The following is a 16,220-nucleotide window of genomic DNA, read 5'->3' on the forward strand; positions in this document are numbered from 1 at the left end:
GGATAAAATCAGCTGCCCAGGAAAGAACACCAAAGTTCGCTTTCCACCCTGCATCTTTCCCTTGGTGGTTACCCTGAGAAGCAAGTGGGTCTTGAAGGTGATAATAGCCATTATAGCTGTTGCATTTTAGATATAATTCCACCGCACATGGCATACACCACAAGTGCCTTGGCAAAACCAGGACATCCCATTTTTTTCTTGCAAGAGAACGGTAGCTGCCCTCTAACTGGGAACTGCTTTTCCAGAAGGATGAGTTGGCTCATGTGCAGCACCAGATTTCTTTGAGAAACTGTTTTCATCTGTCTTCTTGTATTCATTTATTTTTTAATTGTTCTGCACCGCTAGGATATTTGCTAAAGCTTGGTGGTCTGTCAATTTTCCAAATAAAATTCTTGTCTGGTATGTCCTCTAAGCTTTCTGTGACAAGCCCCGTCCACATGTCCCTTCAGTGTGACCAAGGCTGTCCTTGTGGCATTTTTAAAAAACTGCTCCTAAAACTAGACAAAACAAAAGCGGTTGTGAGAGGGGCCGATGGCTCAAACAACACAGTTTCTTGTTCCAAGGAAAACTTGACAAAGCAACATTAAGCCCAGGATGTTTTTGTAATCTCTTGTCACATTTGCTTATATGATGACCTTGCTGTGCTGAAACAAAGGGAGAGGCAGGAGTGTTTCAAACAATACCTTATCATCTTAGTGCTAAGCCAATTGTGGGGCCAATTGGCTAACACCTGTGACATCAAGAACACCTCCCCTCCCCCTATATATATATATTTTAAACCTCCCTTCTTTTTATTTTAAATGTATAAGCCAGGACAGGCTGCACATATTATACAATACTTTTTTGTGTGCGAAAGCAAAAGTGAAGAAGAAGAGTTTGGATTTGATATCCCGCTTTATCACTACCCAAAGGAGTCTCAAAGCGGCTAACATTCTCCTTTCCCTTCCTCCCCCACAACAAACACTCTGTGAGGTGAGTGGGGCTGAGAGACTTCAGAGAAGTGTGACTAGCCCAAGGTCACCCAGCAGCTGCATGTGGAGGAGTGGAGACACGAACCCGGTTCCCCAGATTACGAGTCTACTGCTCTTAACCACTACACCACACTGGCTGAGTGTGCCTGAGGTGTGCAAGGAAGGTAGTTTGGTGGCTAACTTAACTTTAAGCTCCATAAGAAGGCATGACTTTGGTGCAAATTTTAAAGCCAGCAAGAAGTCGATCTTATGCCATGCCTATCTTTGACTTCCTGTTGAAATGTTGAATATGTTCTTCACTCAATAGGTGGGCACAATAAGTAAAGAAGTGGAGTATGTCCTATGTTATGGGGAAGCTAAATATGGGCCCTGGGGGGGGGTCTTGTTTCTAGAAAGTTTACCCTTCTGGGTGGCCAAGTGCAGAGGAGACCTTTTGAGCTGAGAGTGGGTCTGCAGTTTCTTGCATTTTCTCTTCTCTGCGTTATTCTCTCTAGGAAATGTGGGGCAGCAGAGAATGGTGCCAAGTGGTAACAGTGGTGATGGTGTGGTTTCTACTCCCCCCCCCCCAGCTTTGCCTGGACAAAAGACAGTGCTGTTTCTAGGAAGGGGTGGGGAGAAATTAGATACAGTTTGCATTTAAAGGCAAAACTACTTAATTCACACTTTCTAAAACAATGTGCAAACCGAAGCACAGCCACCGCTTGAAATCCACACATCTCTGAATTTTGCAGTGCATTTCTCCAGCCAAGTAATGTGTACAAATATGTAGATGTCAGGGTACACGCATATTTTAATCAGAATGACATGCAAAATGCATTATGTTAGGGGAAGTTGCTTTACAAAGATGTGTATATTATTCCATACCAAAGGGGTATATTAGGAGGCTTTAGTTGGCGTCTGTCTGTCTCGGGAGACAACGGAGGAGTGCGTCTTGGGGGCTGAGAAGATAGCAATAAAAAAACACTGTTTAATTTTCACGAGGACTTCAACAATAAATATGTCCACAAACCAATGTGGGACTGTGGAGAGCTAAGCAAGAAAGATGTGGAAAATGAGAAAGAGAAACTGAAATTAACACATCCGCCCAACCCTCTTTCTGAGAGGAGGCATTCAATTATATAACCAGGTATTTGGCTTTGTTCTTTCTCGACAGCCTGCCATAGAAGTGTTGTGTGGTGCTTATTACTCATAAGGAGGATTCTCCTAAGCTGTCTTGACTCATTCAGTATGCAGGAATGCCTTGGTATCGCCACAGGGAGGAAGTGGGAAGGTTTGCCTTCAGCGCACAACTGAATCCCCTCCTGAATTCAGTGATGCAAATCAAAATAGAAATTTGCCCAAAGGCAAATTGCTGAAACACATTGCTGTTTCCATGCTCCAGTTTTGCATCCAATGATATGCTTTGCGTGTGTAGAAGATCCAGGTCCGGTCCCTGTAGCCTCCAGGCAGCCCCCAATGTTTCTATCTGGGGCATGCATAAGGACAGCTGTGGCTCTCAATGATTTTCCAATCCTTCATATGGGCAGGGCTAGGAGCACAAAGTCCTGCAGGGTCCCTGATGCCACCTTGCTTCTCCTCCCTCTGTTGGAGGCAGGGAGGATGATGAGAAGGGGAGAGATGTGGACCTGTTTGTGTTTAGTATGTTCTTTCCTAATTAAGAAACCAAAGTAGACTTGATTACATGAGGTTTTTTGGTTGATGGATTTGTCCCCGGTTCCGTGCTACTGCCTTTTCTCTCTGACCCAGGTAGAAACCGAAAGTCCCAACTCATATCTCTCTCTCTCTCTCTCTCTCTCTCTCTCTCTCTCTCTCTCTCTCTCTCTCTCTCTCTTCTCGTTCTCAAAAATGAAGTGACTCTGATCCAGGGCGACATCAGCAACCTGGAGGATGTGAAAGCAGTCGTGAAAGGAGCCCACTTGGTCATCCACACTGCCAGCCTGGTAGATGTTTGGGGCAGAGTCTCACCTGAGAAGATCACTGCAGTCAACGTTCAAGGTAGGAATTGAAAGACTACCCAGTCAGGCCCCTTTCCTCCATGGTTCAGAGGAAGTTACCCTGCCCATAACAGGACCACGGAGAGCACCACAGCGGCCGTGTTCACACATAATGCTAAGCCATGGTTTGTTTCACAAACCATGAGTTAACCACATGTTTGTCAAACAAACCATGGCTTGTTTCTCCAACATTTGTTTTGTTCTTGTCTTGTGGTTGTGGAGTTTTGTGAGTGTCCCGGGTGACTTAAACAAACCACGGCTAAGGGAATGGTGCTGGGTTTCCATATAACGGCAGGTTGTACTTATAGCAAAACAAGCTATGATTTCAGATTGTGGTTTGTTGGCAGTAAGGAAACCACAGATAAGCTTTTGGCAGGGTTTGCTCATAATAATAAGCCATGCTGTAATAAACAGAGTCTCATAAACCACGGTTTAGTGTTAGGAGGCAAGCAAGATGGGCAAAGCTACTTATCAGAAAAGTGGCTGGTGAGCAGATGTTACCAGGTTGTTCAAGCCAGTGAACCAGGCCACGCTCCAGAGGAACACCTTCATTTCCAAGCCAAGAGGTGCTGGAGCCAAGCATAGCACAATGTATTGTCATCCAGCCTTGACCTGACACGGCAGGGCTCTGCTTTACCCTCTTATGTTACCAAGAAAAGGTCTGGATTTTTAAGAATCGCTTGGTGGTAAGCGCTAATATTTCAGCCTGTCTTTCTAGAAGATAAAAACCAAATATTTTGAAGGGAGCAACGCCTGCTTTTGCCAAGTTAATAAATCTGTTTTTCAGGAGACTGGCGGGGGTGGTTGAAGACTGTTCTGTGAAAAACGTAATAAGAATTGCTAAATAAAATTGCAATGGAAAGGAAAATATTACAACTGGGAAATTAGCCTTGCTGTATACAGAAGGAAAACAGAGAGATTTCTCTGAAACAGTGCTGTTAAGCCTTTCCAAGAACTAGCTGGCTAATTCCTCTGAAGTACAGCTAGGCTTGGGGGGCCCTGTGGCTCTCCAGCAGTTGCTGGACTCCAACTCCCATCAGCCTCACCTAGCCTGGTCAATGGACAGGGATGCTGGTAGTTGTAGTCCAGCAACACATGCCAGGCTTTTAAGTTCCCCAGCCTTGCCCTAAAGCAGTGTTTCCCAAATGTGGGTCTTCAGCTGTTTTTGGACTACAATTCCCATCATCCCTAGCTAGCAGGACCAGTGGTCAAGGAAGAGCGTTTCCAGGTTCAGGAAGCCACTATCTCATGTGAGTCTCCTGCCCCACATCCTGGAGGCTGAAGAACAGACTCTGGTTACTTAAGGAGAGAGGCAGTTTCCCTCTGTGTATGCTCAGAGACCCTCTTACCATTATTGTAGCTTCATCTTTTTTCAGAGGCTGAGCCCTGGCGCCACAGCCTAGCTGGGAAGCACAGCCTGTGAGGCCACAGCTCAGTAGTGCAGACTACACAGCTTGCATGCGGGAGGTCTCAGTCTGATTCATAGCACCTCTAGGAGGATGTTGGGAGAGACTTTTATCTGAAACATTGGAGAGCCGCTGCCAGCCTGTGTAGGAGTGGGGAACCTCCAGCCCATTTCCCTCACTCATGAGGTCATGGGGGGGGGGTTTAAATCCTGTGTTGCCTATGCACACCCATTCCCAACAGGGGACACGGGCACGTAGCCAAGGCAGCAGGATTATACTCCTCGCTTGTCAGCTGACAAGCGGGGTGTTGGTGGTGGTATTTAAATCCTTCTGGGAGCAAGATTTAATCCTCACCCATCAGCTGCTCAGCAGGTGTTAAATCCTGGATTGGGGAAGGGGTTCACATGGAAATCCTTGCTAAAACCAAGGTTCCCCTCCACCACCACCCCAGCTTGGTCTGACTTGATATAAGGCAGAATCCAATGTCCTTCCCTCTCATCTCTGCTTTGACGGGATTTGCGGCAACTGGGTGGTACATGAGCAAGTCAGCCTCTGAGCTGAGATGCTCCTTCCGTTTTCCCCCCCCTTTGGCTTTACATCAGATGCTCCTGGCTGAGGGTGTCTGGAGAGGAAACAACAGGAATGGATTGCCACGTTTTTAAAAGCACCATCGCTCATCCTTTCCTTCTGGCAGCCTAAGAGGAAAAGCTCTGTCCTGTCCTCTCAGACCTTCCTATTCTACCAAACTTTAATAGCCGGTTCTGACTCCATGGCCCAAAAGTGGCTCCATTCGGGGTGGAGTGTTTGTTTGTTTGTTTCTTTGGGAAAGGGCTTTGAGGTTTTTGGGGAAAAACCCTTTGTCGGTTACTGATGTAAAACCAATCAAGGCAGAGATGAGTCAGGAACAAGGATAATAATGTCCATGTGTGGGCATTCCTTTTAATTTATGAACGTCCGCCGCATTTGCCAGGGAATAAAGAGGCCAGCAGGGAGGGCCTGTGAAGTCTGGGATGAAATTCCTGACACTATATGAGATGCAAAGGCCAAGTCTCTATATATTTCAACATTTTCTCTCACAGGCTAAAACAGGTGCTTGTTATTGCACAACAGAAAGTGGGTTGATTCCCCTTACACAACTGTCAGGTATTCTGGAAGAGGATGGGTTGAGAACCAGTGTTGGGGCTGGGTTGGCCTTGTTTTCCAGATCATCTCTTGTTTTTCCTCTCCCCTGCCACCGCCTTTTATCTGCACAACAACACTCTGAGGTAGTTCAGACTGAGAAGGCTAGCTTCATTCCGCACATGAGGCCAAGCAAAACTGTGGCTTAGCGAGAATGAGCTAGTGTTCAGGTACAGTGGTACCTCGGTTTACGAGCAGTCCTGTTTACGAACTGTTTGGTTTACGAACTCCACAAAACCGGAAGTAGCGTCCCGGTTTGCGAAATTTACCTCAGTTTACAAACGGAAGCCGAACGGTGGAAGGGCACCGGCGGCAGGAGGCCTCACTAGGGAAAGTGTGCCTCGGTTTAAGAAAGGATTTGATTTAAGAAAGGACTTCAGGAACAGATTAAGTTCATAAACAGAGGTACTACTGTACTTGGAAAGAAAACCGCAGCTGCTTTGATCCTCCCCTGGTTCTGCGTCCTGTGTGCTACCTGGAGCCGAGCCATGGTTTGGCACCATGTTCTGTGGAAACACAGGGTTGTGGTTTGTCTCGCTACCATCAAACCATAAGCTCGTCGTCACCAAGGTTTGCTCCTGGTTTACCAAGTCGCTGATTGGCTCGAGGCCAGCTAATGGGGTTTCACGGCTGGGTGTTCTAGCCTGACCTTCTGACCGTGACGCCATGTTGGCTCTTAACCCAGAGTGTCAGGGTCGAGTCAGATGAGGAGGAGTGGTGGCAAGCCCCCCCCCCCCCCGACAGGGCAGCACCCACAGAGGAATCTGAGGAGTTTGTACCTGGGGAGGACTGGTGGCAGCACTCCTCAGAGGAGGAGGAATCTGACAGGGAGGAGGAGGCAAGACCAGAGCTAGAGGAAGAAGTGGGGCCAGAAGCAGGTCCCAGTCAGGAGGGGAATCAGCCGATCCCCTCTCCTCCTCCTTTCTCAGCTGTGGAACGCCGAGCTGAGAAGCGAAGGCGGCAATTGGAGACAGCTGTAGCTCATAGGAAGCGTGGGAGTGAACCGGCTTCTTAAGGAAGCCAACTAGCCCACTCTACAGCTTCTGCAACTATTGTGCTGGGCGTGTGGTTGCTTCTGCTCGTCTTGTTCCTGTGTTTCTGGTTGTTCCTGACTCCTGGCTTGTTCCTGATCGACTTGGTTTGTTCCTGACTTGGACTGTCCCTGACTTCGGCTTCTCCTGACCCCAGTACTGATACCTGACTTCGGCTGGCTTCTGACCTGGACTGTTTGACCTTGACTTATCTCACACTGACTGCTGCGCTTCAGCACGCCAACTTGTTGGTGCCCTAACACAGAGTTCCACATCCCAGTATCCCTTCCCCTCCCAACACCAGCTCTCAAGGGACCTCAAAGAGAAGCTCTGTGGTGGCGGCAGGTCTCTGAAAACCCTGGGAAGCCACTGCCAGTCATTGTGGGCAGCCCTGAACTAGATGGACCAATTATCTGATTTGGTACGCTTCCTAGGACAGTGGTTGAGTTATAGGGACCCGGGACACACCATTTTCTCTCTCTCTTCCCCCAGGAACCCCAACTCCCACCCTGCCTCAAGCCACTGAATCCTGGTTCCAAAAGCCCTCTGATGTTTCCACCCACAGTCCCACTACTCTCTGATTGCCTCTCAGCAGGGGCAAGCAAAATGCCCTTCCCTTGCTGTCTGCAGTCAGTCGCTGTCTAGGGGGATGCAGTTAGGACATTGTAAGAGCCCTGCTGGATCCCTCTAAAGAGCTGCAGAGTACTATTTCCCACAGCAGCCATTCAGATGCTTCCAGGAAGCCCCCCACACCAGGACAGGAAGGCAAGGGTCCTCTCCCCTTGCCGTTGCCCAGCATTTTGTACTCAGAAGTATACTGCTGCCACTGATAAACCCGCTCCGTACATTTGTAGTTGACATTGTACAAACATGGAACCGAGAAATGTTGAAAACCTTAGCTTGTGTTTTTTATTTTTTAGAACAAGTTACTAGTACTTGTTGTTCCAGCAACTCCAGCTGGAAGTAGCAGAAGGTAGCAGCAGTAGGGGGTTGTCAGGGTTTCCAGCTGGCAGGGCAGGAGGCGGGTGTTATGGGGGCAAGTACTTTGCAAGCCTTCTCCTCCTCTCTGAGTTCGCTGAAACAGGGGAAAGAAAGGTGCCTCTGCAGGAGGGGAATGGCTAAATTTGCAGGAAAGGCTGTTCCCCCTCGTCCAAAGTTACCAGCAGGGCCGGCTCCTGTAGAGACAGCCTTTGCCTGCGCACACTTCCCTTCCTGGAAGGAACAAGAGGTGGTGCCCTGAATAGCCAGTATGGGTGTCCTTCCAGGTGTTCTTGGCCTCCCATCAACCCCAGGCAGCATGGTCTAGTGCAGGGGTCAGCAAACCTTTTCAGCAGGGGGCCGGTCCACTGTCCCTCAGACCTTGTGGGAGGCCGGACTATATTTTGAAGGGGGGGGGAATGAATGAATTCCTATGCCCCACAAATAACCCAGAGGTGCATTTTAAATAAAAGGACACATTCTACTCATGTAAAAACACGCTGATTCCTGGACCGTCCACAGGCCTGATTTAGAAGGCGATTGGGCCGGATCCGGTCCCTGGGCCTTAGTTTGCCTACCCATGTTCTAGTGGTCAGGGATGATGGGAACTGGAAGGGACCATGTTCTCTCTGCCCCTGGGTTATGTGGGCACCATGGGGTTCTTGGGCTGGCCGAGAGGTGTGGCTTATGTGTCCTCTCTCTCTCTCTCTCTCTCTCTCTCATTTCTCCTCTTCTGTTTTCCATTGTTTCGGCACAGGAACTCAGAACGTCATTGAAGCATGTGTGACACAAGGAACCCAGTACCTGGTTTACACCAGCAGCATGGAAGTAGTGGGGCCCAACGCAAGGAGTGACCCCTTCTTCAGGTACGTGCCTCACCTGGGGCTCCTGGCATCTCTGCCCCGGCTGCATGTGCCCCAGCGTGTATGCTGGGCTTCTTTCCTCTTCCACAGCACAGTCTGTGCTGCATCCTGCAAGGGCTTTTCAGGCTGAGTTCTGTCCATAAAGGGCAGGCGAGTTCTTCCTCTAACTTCATTTTGCTGAGCCAGTGGGAAATGCAGCCATCCTATCATCGATATGCCTGAAGTGCTTGTGCTCTCTCTCACACACATACACAAAGCCCTGATATCCACAGCAGGGAGTTCCCTCTGGCTTTGGTCCAGGCCAGCAGCGGTTTCCCCTCTCTGCAAGGGCTTCCCCCGTGCCCTCCCTAGCAACATCGCAACAACACATATACACAGCAACGGTAACCCTGGAGATGGGCAATGGAGATATATAACGGCGCTCCCTACATGGCAATATTTTGTTCCTGTTTCTAATACTGTGCATGCACCATGCATTTAAAGCAACCTTCCCCCCCCCCCACTGACGGATCCTGGGAACTGTAGTCTGTTAATGGTGCAGGGGATTGTAGCTCTGTGAAGGGAAAACCACAGTTCCCAGGATTCTTTGAAAGAAGCTTGGATGGCTTCTCAGTGGCTATGCCCTCCCTCCACTGCTGGAGGCAGTTCGCCTCTGAATGCTAGTTTCTGGGAATCGCAAGAGGGGAGAGCGGTGTTGTGCTTGGGTGCTGCTTTCAGGCTTCCCATAGGCTGGCCGCCATTGTGGGAAGAGGATTCTGGAGTGACCCAGCAGGGCTGTCCTTCCGTTCTGAAGCCATGCGCAGTTCCTTGAATGTGCTTTAAATGTGTATGGTGTGTGGATGCAGCCTAAATTGCCACTTCCACTAAAGCAAGAGATTGGTAGTTTCTTGTCTGCAAACACTAAATCGCCTCCCTTGTCTGCAAACACAAAACGTCTCGGCGCTGAATATTTTGGCCCGGGGCAAGGAAAGAAAATAATAATAATAATAATTTATTATTTATACCCCGCCCATCTGGCCGGGTCTCCCCAGCCACTCTCAGACAGCTTGTTTGGTGTGTGTGTGTGTGTGTGTGTGTGTGTGTGTAAGGAATGGGATATTAAGCACCCATAATCCATCCTTCTCGAAGAGTGCTGAAAACATGCATGGATTCAAAGCTCCCAACCTTTTGAGGCCCATTTGCAAATCTTAAAACCAGAGAATGCTGGCTTTACAGAGGAAAAACTGGCAATGCCTGAAACTCCCCCTGCCCCTACAAAACAAACAGATAAAACACACTCACCCACCAAAACAACAACACACAGACAGAAAAGCAGGGGACACCTGCAATTGAACAATTCCTAAAAGCCAGACTCATTTTAAAAAAACAACATTAACTGGGGAGGCTCCAGTACTTTGGCCACCTCATGAGAAGAGAAGACTCCCTGGAAAAGACCCTGATGTTGGGAAAGATGGAGGGCACAAGGAGAAGGGGACGACAGAGGATGAGATGGTTGGACAGTGTTCTCGAAGCTACTAACATGAGTTTGGCCAAACTGCGAGAGGCAGTGAAGGATAGGCGTGCCTGGCGTGCTCTGGTCCATGGGGTCACGAAGAGTCGGACACGACTGAACGACTGAACAACAAAAACTGGGGAGGAATCACAGAATCGTAGAGTTGGAAGGGACCTAGAGGGTCATCTAGTCCAACCCCCTGCAGAGCAGAGGACACAAATATGGGGGGACCCCCAGGTTACACAATGGCACCTCCCTTGGATTCTCCCACCCCTACCAATCAAAAGGAAGCTTATGATGTTCATGCGCTGCAATAAAAAGATGCCTCCCTGGAATGATGTGATGGAATTCTGGGGTGGGTGGTCTTTGTAGGGGGTGGGATTTTGTTTTTGTTGTCGTTGAGGAAGTGAGGCAATAATCAAGTAATAAGTTTCAGCTAGCAATAGGAACTGGGAAATGTTGCAGCTTTAATGCACATTTATTAAAATGCACACTAAAGTTGCAGCGTTTCCCACCGTGCTTTTGCAATGCTGGGAGAAACAACACCCACCCAAGCTCTTCCTTCTACCCATCTCTTTTAAAATGCAGGCATCTTGCCCTGCACTTGACAGTGGCCTCTGCACCACCATAACACAGTGCATTCACAGAGTTAACTGAACAAAACTGAAGTATATTTATTGAGGCACATTATTTTGTAGCAGAGACGGAAAAGGATGGGTCTGGCAGGTGTATTGGGTCTTGATTCCCTGTGACACGTTCCTCTTCTTTGCAGGGGAAACGAAGACACCAAATATGAGGTTGTTCACACTGAGCCTTACCCGGTTAGCAAAGCCAAGGCCGAGCGTTTGGTCATCGAAGCCAATGGACGACTGGTGAGTCAGGCTCCCCTTCAGCCCAGGTTTGGAATGGAACAAAGAACCTTAAAAGGACTAACAGATTTATTAGGACGTAAATGTTCAAGAGCCAAAACCTACTTCCCCAGATGCGTGGCATGAACCCTTCACCGCTATTGGCCAACTAAGAACAATTTATGCATATACAGTGGTACCTCGGTTTACGAACTTAAATCTGTTCCTGAAGTCTGTTCTTAAACCAAATCCCTACTTAAACCGAAGCACGCCTTCCATTCATAGACCGAGGTAAAGTTCGCAAACCGGAACGCTACTTCTGGTTTTGCGGAGTTCATAAACAGGACTGTTCGTAAACTGAGATACCACTGTAATGATGTAGGCTGCTGTCAATGCACGTTTATGTGCCCCAATAACTCGATTAGTCTCTTCCAAGAGTCTTGTGGCCCCTTAAAAGTGCAGTGCCCTCTGCCATGAATTTATGACACTCTTAAAACCCACCCTTTCTCTCCTCCCTCTAATGAGCTTGAGCGCACATAGCATTTCCTTACCTTTCTCATAGCCCTGTGTGGTAGCGTTATTTAGTCATTCTCATTTTGATTTGTTTCCCCGGGCGGCTATACGATGGTGACCATTCCTGCTGCATTCACCCTGGTTCACTTGCAGGGTGTTTACTCATCTTCTTGCTAGTCATTCGCTCACTCTGCACCTTCCAAACTCCTTAAAAAGTCAAGTTTCTTTTTCCCCAAAGTGGGTTTGCTGCAACTGGGGGAGACAGAGCCCTTTGATCCACATACCTCAACTTGAATCCCTCCAGCAAAATGCTTGACCACCTGGAGGCTCCTCTACCCCACATGCGTCACAGTGGGGAGGTGGGAAGGGAGCCCAGGTCCTTGGCGGCAGGGGGAGCTAAAGGGTTTTCTCTACCCCCTCTTCTGTGCCGCCAGGTGGAAGGAGGGAAGCAGCTGGTCACTTGCGCTCTCCGGCCGACTGGCATCTATGGGGAGCACCACCCACTGATGAAACAGTTTTACGAGACAGGGCTGAACACCAAAAAGTGTCTGATCCGAGTCATCCCACCCTCCACCGAGCACAGCAGGGTCTATGTTGGTAAGTCTCTCGTGCACGCTGTGTGCCATTCTTGAACTGCGATGTCACCACGAACTTCAGATGCCTTTGCACAACATTCCCTCTGGACCTTTATAGCCAAAGCCCTAGAGTAGCAGGATGGCGTTGCTGCTTTTTATCAAAACAAATAACCTTTCCCTCCTGGAATGCTTTGCTGCTTTACCCATGACAAAAGCAAAGCAAGAACACCAGAGCCTGCGTATTAACGTTTAGCAGTCGGACCTCTTGAATTCTTTTTCCAAGAGCAACAGATAAACCACAATGGGGATTTGTAAATTAATTTGTGTAAGCGTTTGGAGGGGAACGTGGCCACTCCTGGGCCTGCTTTTTATTAGTTTGCTAACCTCTGCTAGAGGGCGATTGGCTCATAAGGAGAAAATGTGTTTTAAAAAGCGGTTTTCTTGAAAGAATATCCCTTTGATCTCCTGTAACTTAAATTATAAATTTATTTTTATTTCCTCCTTACAAGGAAGGCTGAGCTAAGCCCTTGGCAAATACACAAGCAAAGGCTTGCGTGCTTATGGACTGGACGCAGGTACAGATGCTCAGTCAGCCCAAAGCACTCTGAGTCAGTGACCTGATGACATATTCACTTCTCTTATTGCTTATATTCCTATCTGTAGGATCTCTCTTTCTCTCTTAGCGATCCTGTTTCTCATTCCCAAGTGTTTCTCCTCTTTTCCTCCCCCTGTCAACCCTTTTGCAGGCAACGTATCTTGGATGCACCTGCTGGTGGCCCGGCAGATCCAGGAGTCTCCCTTGACCGTTTCAGGCCAGGTTTATTTCTGCTACGACGACTCGCCTTACAAGAGCTACCAGGACTTCAACATGGAGTTTCTGGGCTCCTGCGGCTTCCGCCTGCTGGGCTCCCGGCCACTGCTGCCTTCCTGGCTCCTGTGGTTCATGGCGCTGTTCAATGCCTTCCTGCAGTGGCTGCTGAGGCCCCTGTGCAGCTACACGCCCATCCTCAACCCCTACACCCTGGCTGTCGCAACCACCACCTTCACAGTGCAAACCAGCAAGGCCAAGGAGCACTTTGGCTACAAGCCCCTCTACAGCTGGGAGGAGAGCCGGGCCCGCACTGCGAAATGGCTCCAGGAGATCGATGCCCAGAGGGATGCTGGGAAATGAGACACGGGCCGTGTGTGCGGGGAAGAGGGACAGGGAAGCCAGGATAGAGAGGGACTCCCCCCCTCGCTCCCCGAAAGCAGCCTAGCCCTGGGTTTTGCTTCCACTGGAGCATCAGAGTACAATTTCCCACACTCTTGCAGAAGCTGTGTTTATGATACCCAGTGCTGTCAAGAGTAATTTCATCTCGGTAGACTCTGGATTACGCTATTGGTTTAATCCTTGTAATTACTATTATTTATTCATCACTCGCAAAGCACTTAAAAGGATGACCGGGAGAGGGTGGAAAGAGGAACTGATCTGCGGAGAACCTACTCCAGGATTTGGCAGCAACCCCTTTCAATGAGAGCGTGCCAGTTCTACCGATGTCTGTTTTGAATGTTGGTTAAGCATATAGTTTTACTCCAGGGTCTCCAGTAAGAGCTGTGTGCTCCACTGGTGGCTGTCATCCATCAAGGCCTGTAGGGTGTTAAGCAGGAGGCTAACATTAGGGGGCGCCAGAGGCAATGGCAGGCAGAGCTAAAGAATGCTAGATTGGTCCTTATCTTCCTACCTGGTGAATTTTACAAGGGCAGCCCTGAGACTAAGGAAAAAGAGGACGCTGCCAGCTCAGTGCCACCTTCTGGGCTGGTTAAAACAAGGCAAGTTGGTGGGGCAGGGCTTCCCTTTTGCCATAATGAACCTGCCTCCCCTGGTGTGCTCTTTCAGCAGAGCCTCCAATCTCAGTCTTAGAGTGACTTCTACAATCTGGATCTTGCTTGGGCTGCGTTGCACATTCCAGACTCCCTCTCTGATGGGAGTCCTCCTCCTTCCAGAACCAATTTCCTTCGTTCTTATTCCATTCCCATGGCAGTCTTTATTTTCAGTGTGCTACAAATGAACGGCACAGTGGGTCGGGGGGGGGGCTGTGTGCAATTTCATGCTGCATCATTCCTTTCCTATAGCAATGTGAATCCCTCTGAAGGATCCTCGATCCATTCCGCATCGCCGCAATCCCATTCCAGTTTTTTCTTCCTATCTAAGTTGCCACTACACCTCCAGTTCCAGTGCAGTCGGGATCCAGATCCATGTTTTGATTTTCATCCAGCCTGTCCTCTGAGTGTAGGACTTCACTTAGCATGACATATGATTCCATGATTTATTTTTCCTGCCACTTTTTGCGGGGCTTGTGCACTATGAATATGACCGGAGAATCATGGCGTATTTTTCTTTAAAAACACACACACCACTACAATGGGTGGGTGGAGCCCAGATTTCCCTGCCTACAGTCTTATTAATAAGGGACGGAGCTAACAGCCTCCCTGATTCTGACTCTTTGCCATGTGGTTTTACTCCTCCCCTTTGAGATTTGACCCAGTGAAAGAGGCTCATTTTCCTAAAACGTCCCGTCATATGCAGGAACGTGGCTGCCTCGCAGGATCTAAGGATTGACAGTATTGAATAAAAGTGACAAAGGCACACAACACACTGTTGCTGGGCTGGACAAGATGCAGGAAAGCCCACTGACAAAATCCTTAACAGGGAAGGCGAAAGTGTTTTGGACATGTTTAAGTTTAGATGATTTGAAGGTTGGGGGTGAATAGGAATTGGTATGGGGCAGGGGTGAATCTCTTCCGTTTGCATTTCCATTCAGAGCTTAATTCCTAGTTTCTGAACCACGATGCAAACCGAAACGCCGCTTTCCTTTAAAATTTGCACGTTTCTGAATTTTGCGATGCAGTTCTCATAGTGTGCACAAAAATGAATATTTAGTGTAGACAAGGCACAAAACTACGTTGTGTTGATGGAAATTGCTTGCAGAAAGGCATGTATTAGTAGGGGGTACCCCCCACAAATTGATTTAGAAATGGGGCATCCACCCTGAAGGTTTTAAAAAAGAGAAACTGCGAGGGCCGATAGAAGCAGATAAAATGATTTGTGACATAGAGGAAACCGATCGAAATAGGTGTTTCTCCCTCTTTCGCAGTACAAAAATTGGCTGGAGACTGAGGAGGAAGCTGTTTGCCACACAGTGACTTAATTAATTGATGGAGTTCACTGTGCTGTCAGTAAATGTGACGCCTACTCAGTTTATATCCCACCCTTCTTCCCGAGAGAGCTCAGGGCGCCAAATGCATAAGTAAAAATATAATTGAAAACTTTCTAAAACCGGCTAAAAACAAGCACGTTCCTTCAGCCAGTTATCTCAGGGGTTATTGTTCAGCCATCAAATGCCCGGGTAAACAAGGAAGGCTTTTAAAATCACTGGCTTAAGCTGGCTTTTTAGAGGGGACAAGGCAAATAGATGGCAGACAAGGCCACTGGTCACAGGGGTTGGAAGTGGGGTGTCCCTGGCTGGCAGAGATTGCTCCTGCCTTGACGCTCTGTTCATGGGCTCATCAGAGGAATCTTTTCTGGGCTATATGGACCTTTTCATCATATCCGTTAGCAGGACCAGCTGCCTTCCCCCTGTAAGAGCATTGCTGGTTCTTAACCTGGGCGCGGTGAAGATGCCAGTCTGCTGCTCCCACTGGTGAAACAAAATAATAATGTAGAATTTATTCCTTGACCAAAGTCTTAACTATTGTAAATAAATACGTTGAATTCTGACAATGAGTTTGGCTCCTATTTCCCCTCCTGTCGTGTCGGTGGGGAGCCTTGGCAGGGCCATGCAGAGACTGGTCGTAGAAATGGTAGAATGAGAATTTTGAAGTCTGTAAGAGAGCTCTCTCCCTAAAACCTCTTCTCTTCCTCTAACTGTGCTATAAATGGCGTGTTTATGAGCAAGGTGGGAATTTTAGGCATGTGGAAGTTTTCAGATCGCCTGGCAGGTAAGACTCACTGCTTGTGAGTAGAGGTGAATAATATCAAGGTTAGAAAATCCACTGGGCACGGCTTATATGCCTTTAAAAACAAAGAAGCCATGTTTGCAGAGTCTGAACTCCAACTCCCAGCAGCCCCAGCCAGCATGGCCAGTGGCCAGGCATGATGGGAATTGAGGTTCATGTTGGCCACCCCTGGTATAAATGGATTGCAGCCTCCTTGGGTTGGATGCAGCTACCTTTTTTGGGGGGGGGCGGTTAATGTCTGATGAATAGCCAACCATCGGTATGTCTCTTACCACAGACATTTCCATAGTATGTGATTTATATCATTAAGCAAGTTACATTGTCTTTAGTGGTATTCCACCCTGTTCCATTTCAATCAGAAGGAAAAACACTGT

At 48.3% G+C, this 16,220-nt stretch overlaps 1 protein-coding gene across 3 annotated transcripts in view; it reads left to right on the forward strand.

Moving 5' to 3' along the window:
• Positions 1-15,607, forward strand: part of HSD3B7 (hydroxy-delta-5-steroid dehydrogenase, 3 beta- and steroid delta-isomerase 7) — a 45,137-nt gene extending 29,530 nt beyond the window's left edge. For all 3 annotated transcript variants that reach the window (XM_033169502.1, XM_033169503.1, XM_033169504.1), the window contains exons 3-7: positions 2,823-2,966; positions 8,317-8,425; positions 10,687-10,786; positions 11,710-11,872; positions 12,597-15,607. In XM_033169502.1, the coding sequence (XP_033025393.1) occupies positions 2,823-2,966; positions 8,317-8,425; positions 10,687-10,786; positions 11,710-11,872; positions 12,597-13,021 (941 nt within the window). In that variant the 3' untranslated portion in view covers positions 13,022-15,607. The remainder of the gene's footprint in view (positions 1-2,822; positions 2,967-8,316; positions 8,426-10,686; positions 10,787-11,709; positions 11,873-12,596) is intronic.
• Positions 15,608-16,220: the final 613 nt, after the last annotated feature.

Source organism: Lacerta agilis, chromosome 14 (assembly GCF_009819535.1).
Source record: "Lacerta agilis isolate rLacAgi1 chromosome 14, rLacAgi1.pri, whole genome shotgun sequence".
NCBI lineage: Eukaryota > Metazoa > Chordata > Lepidosauria > Squamata > Lacertidae > Lacerta > Lacerta agilis.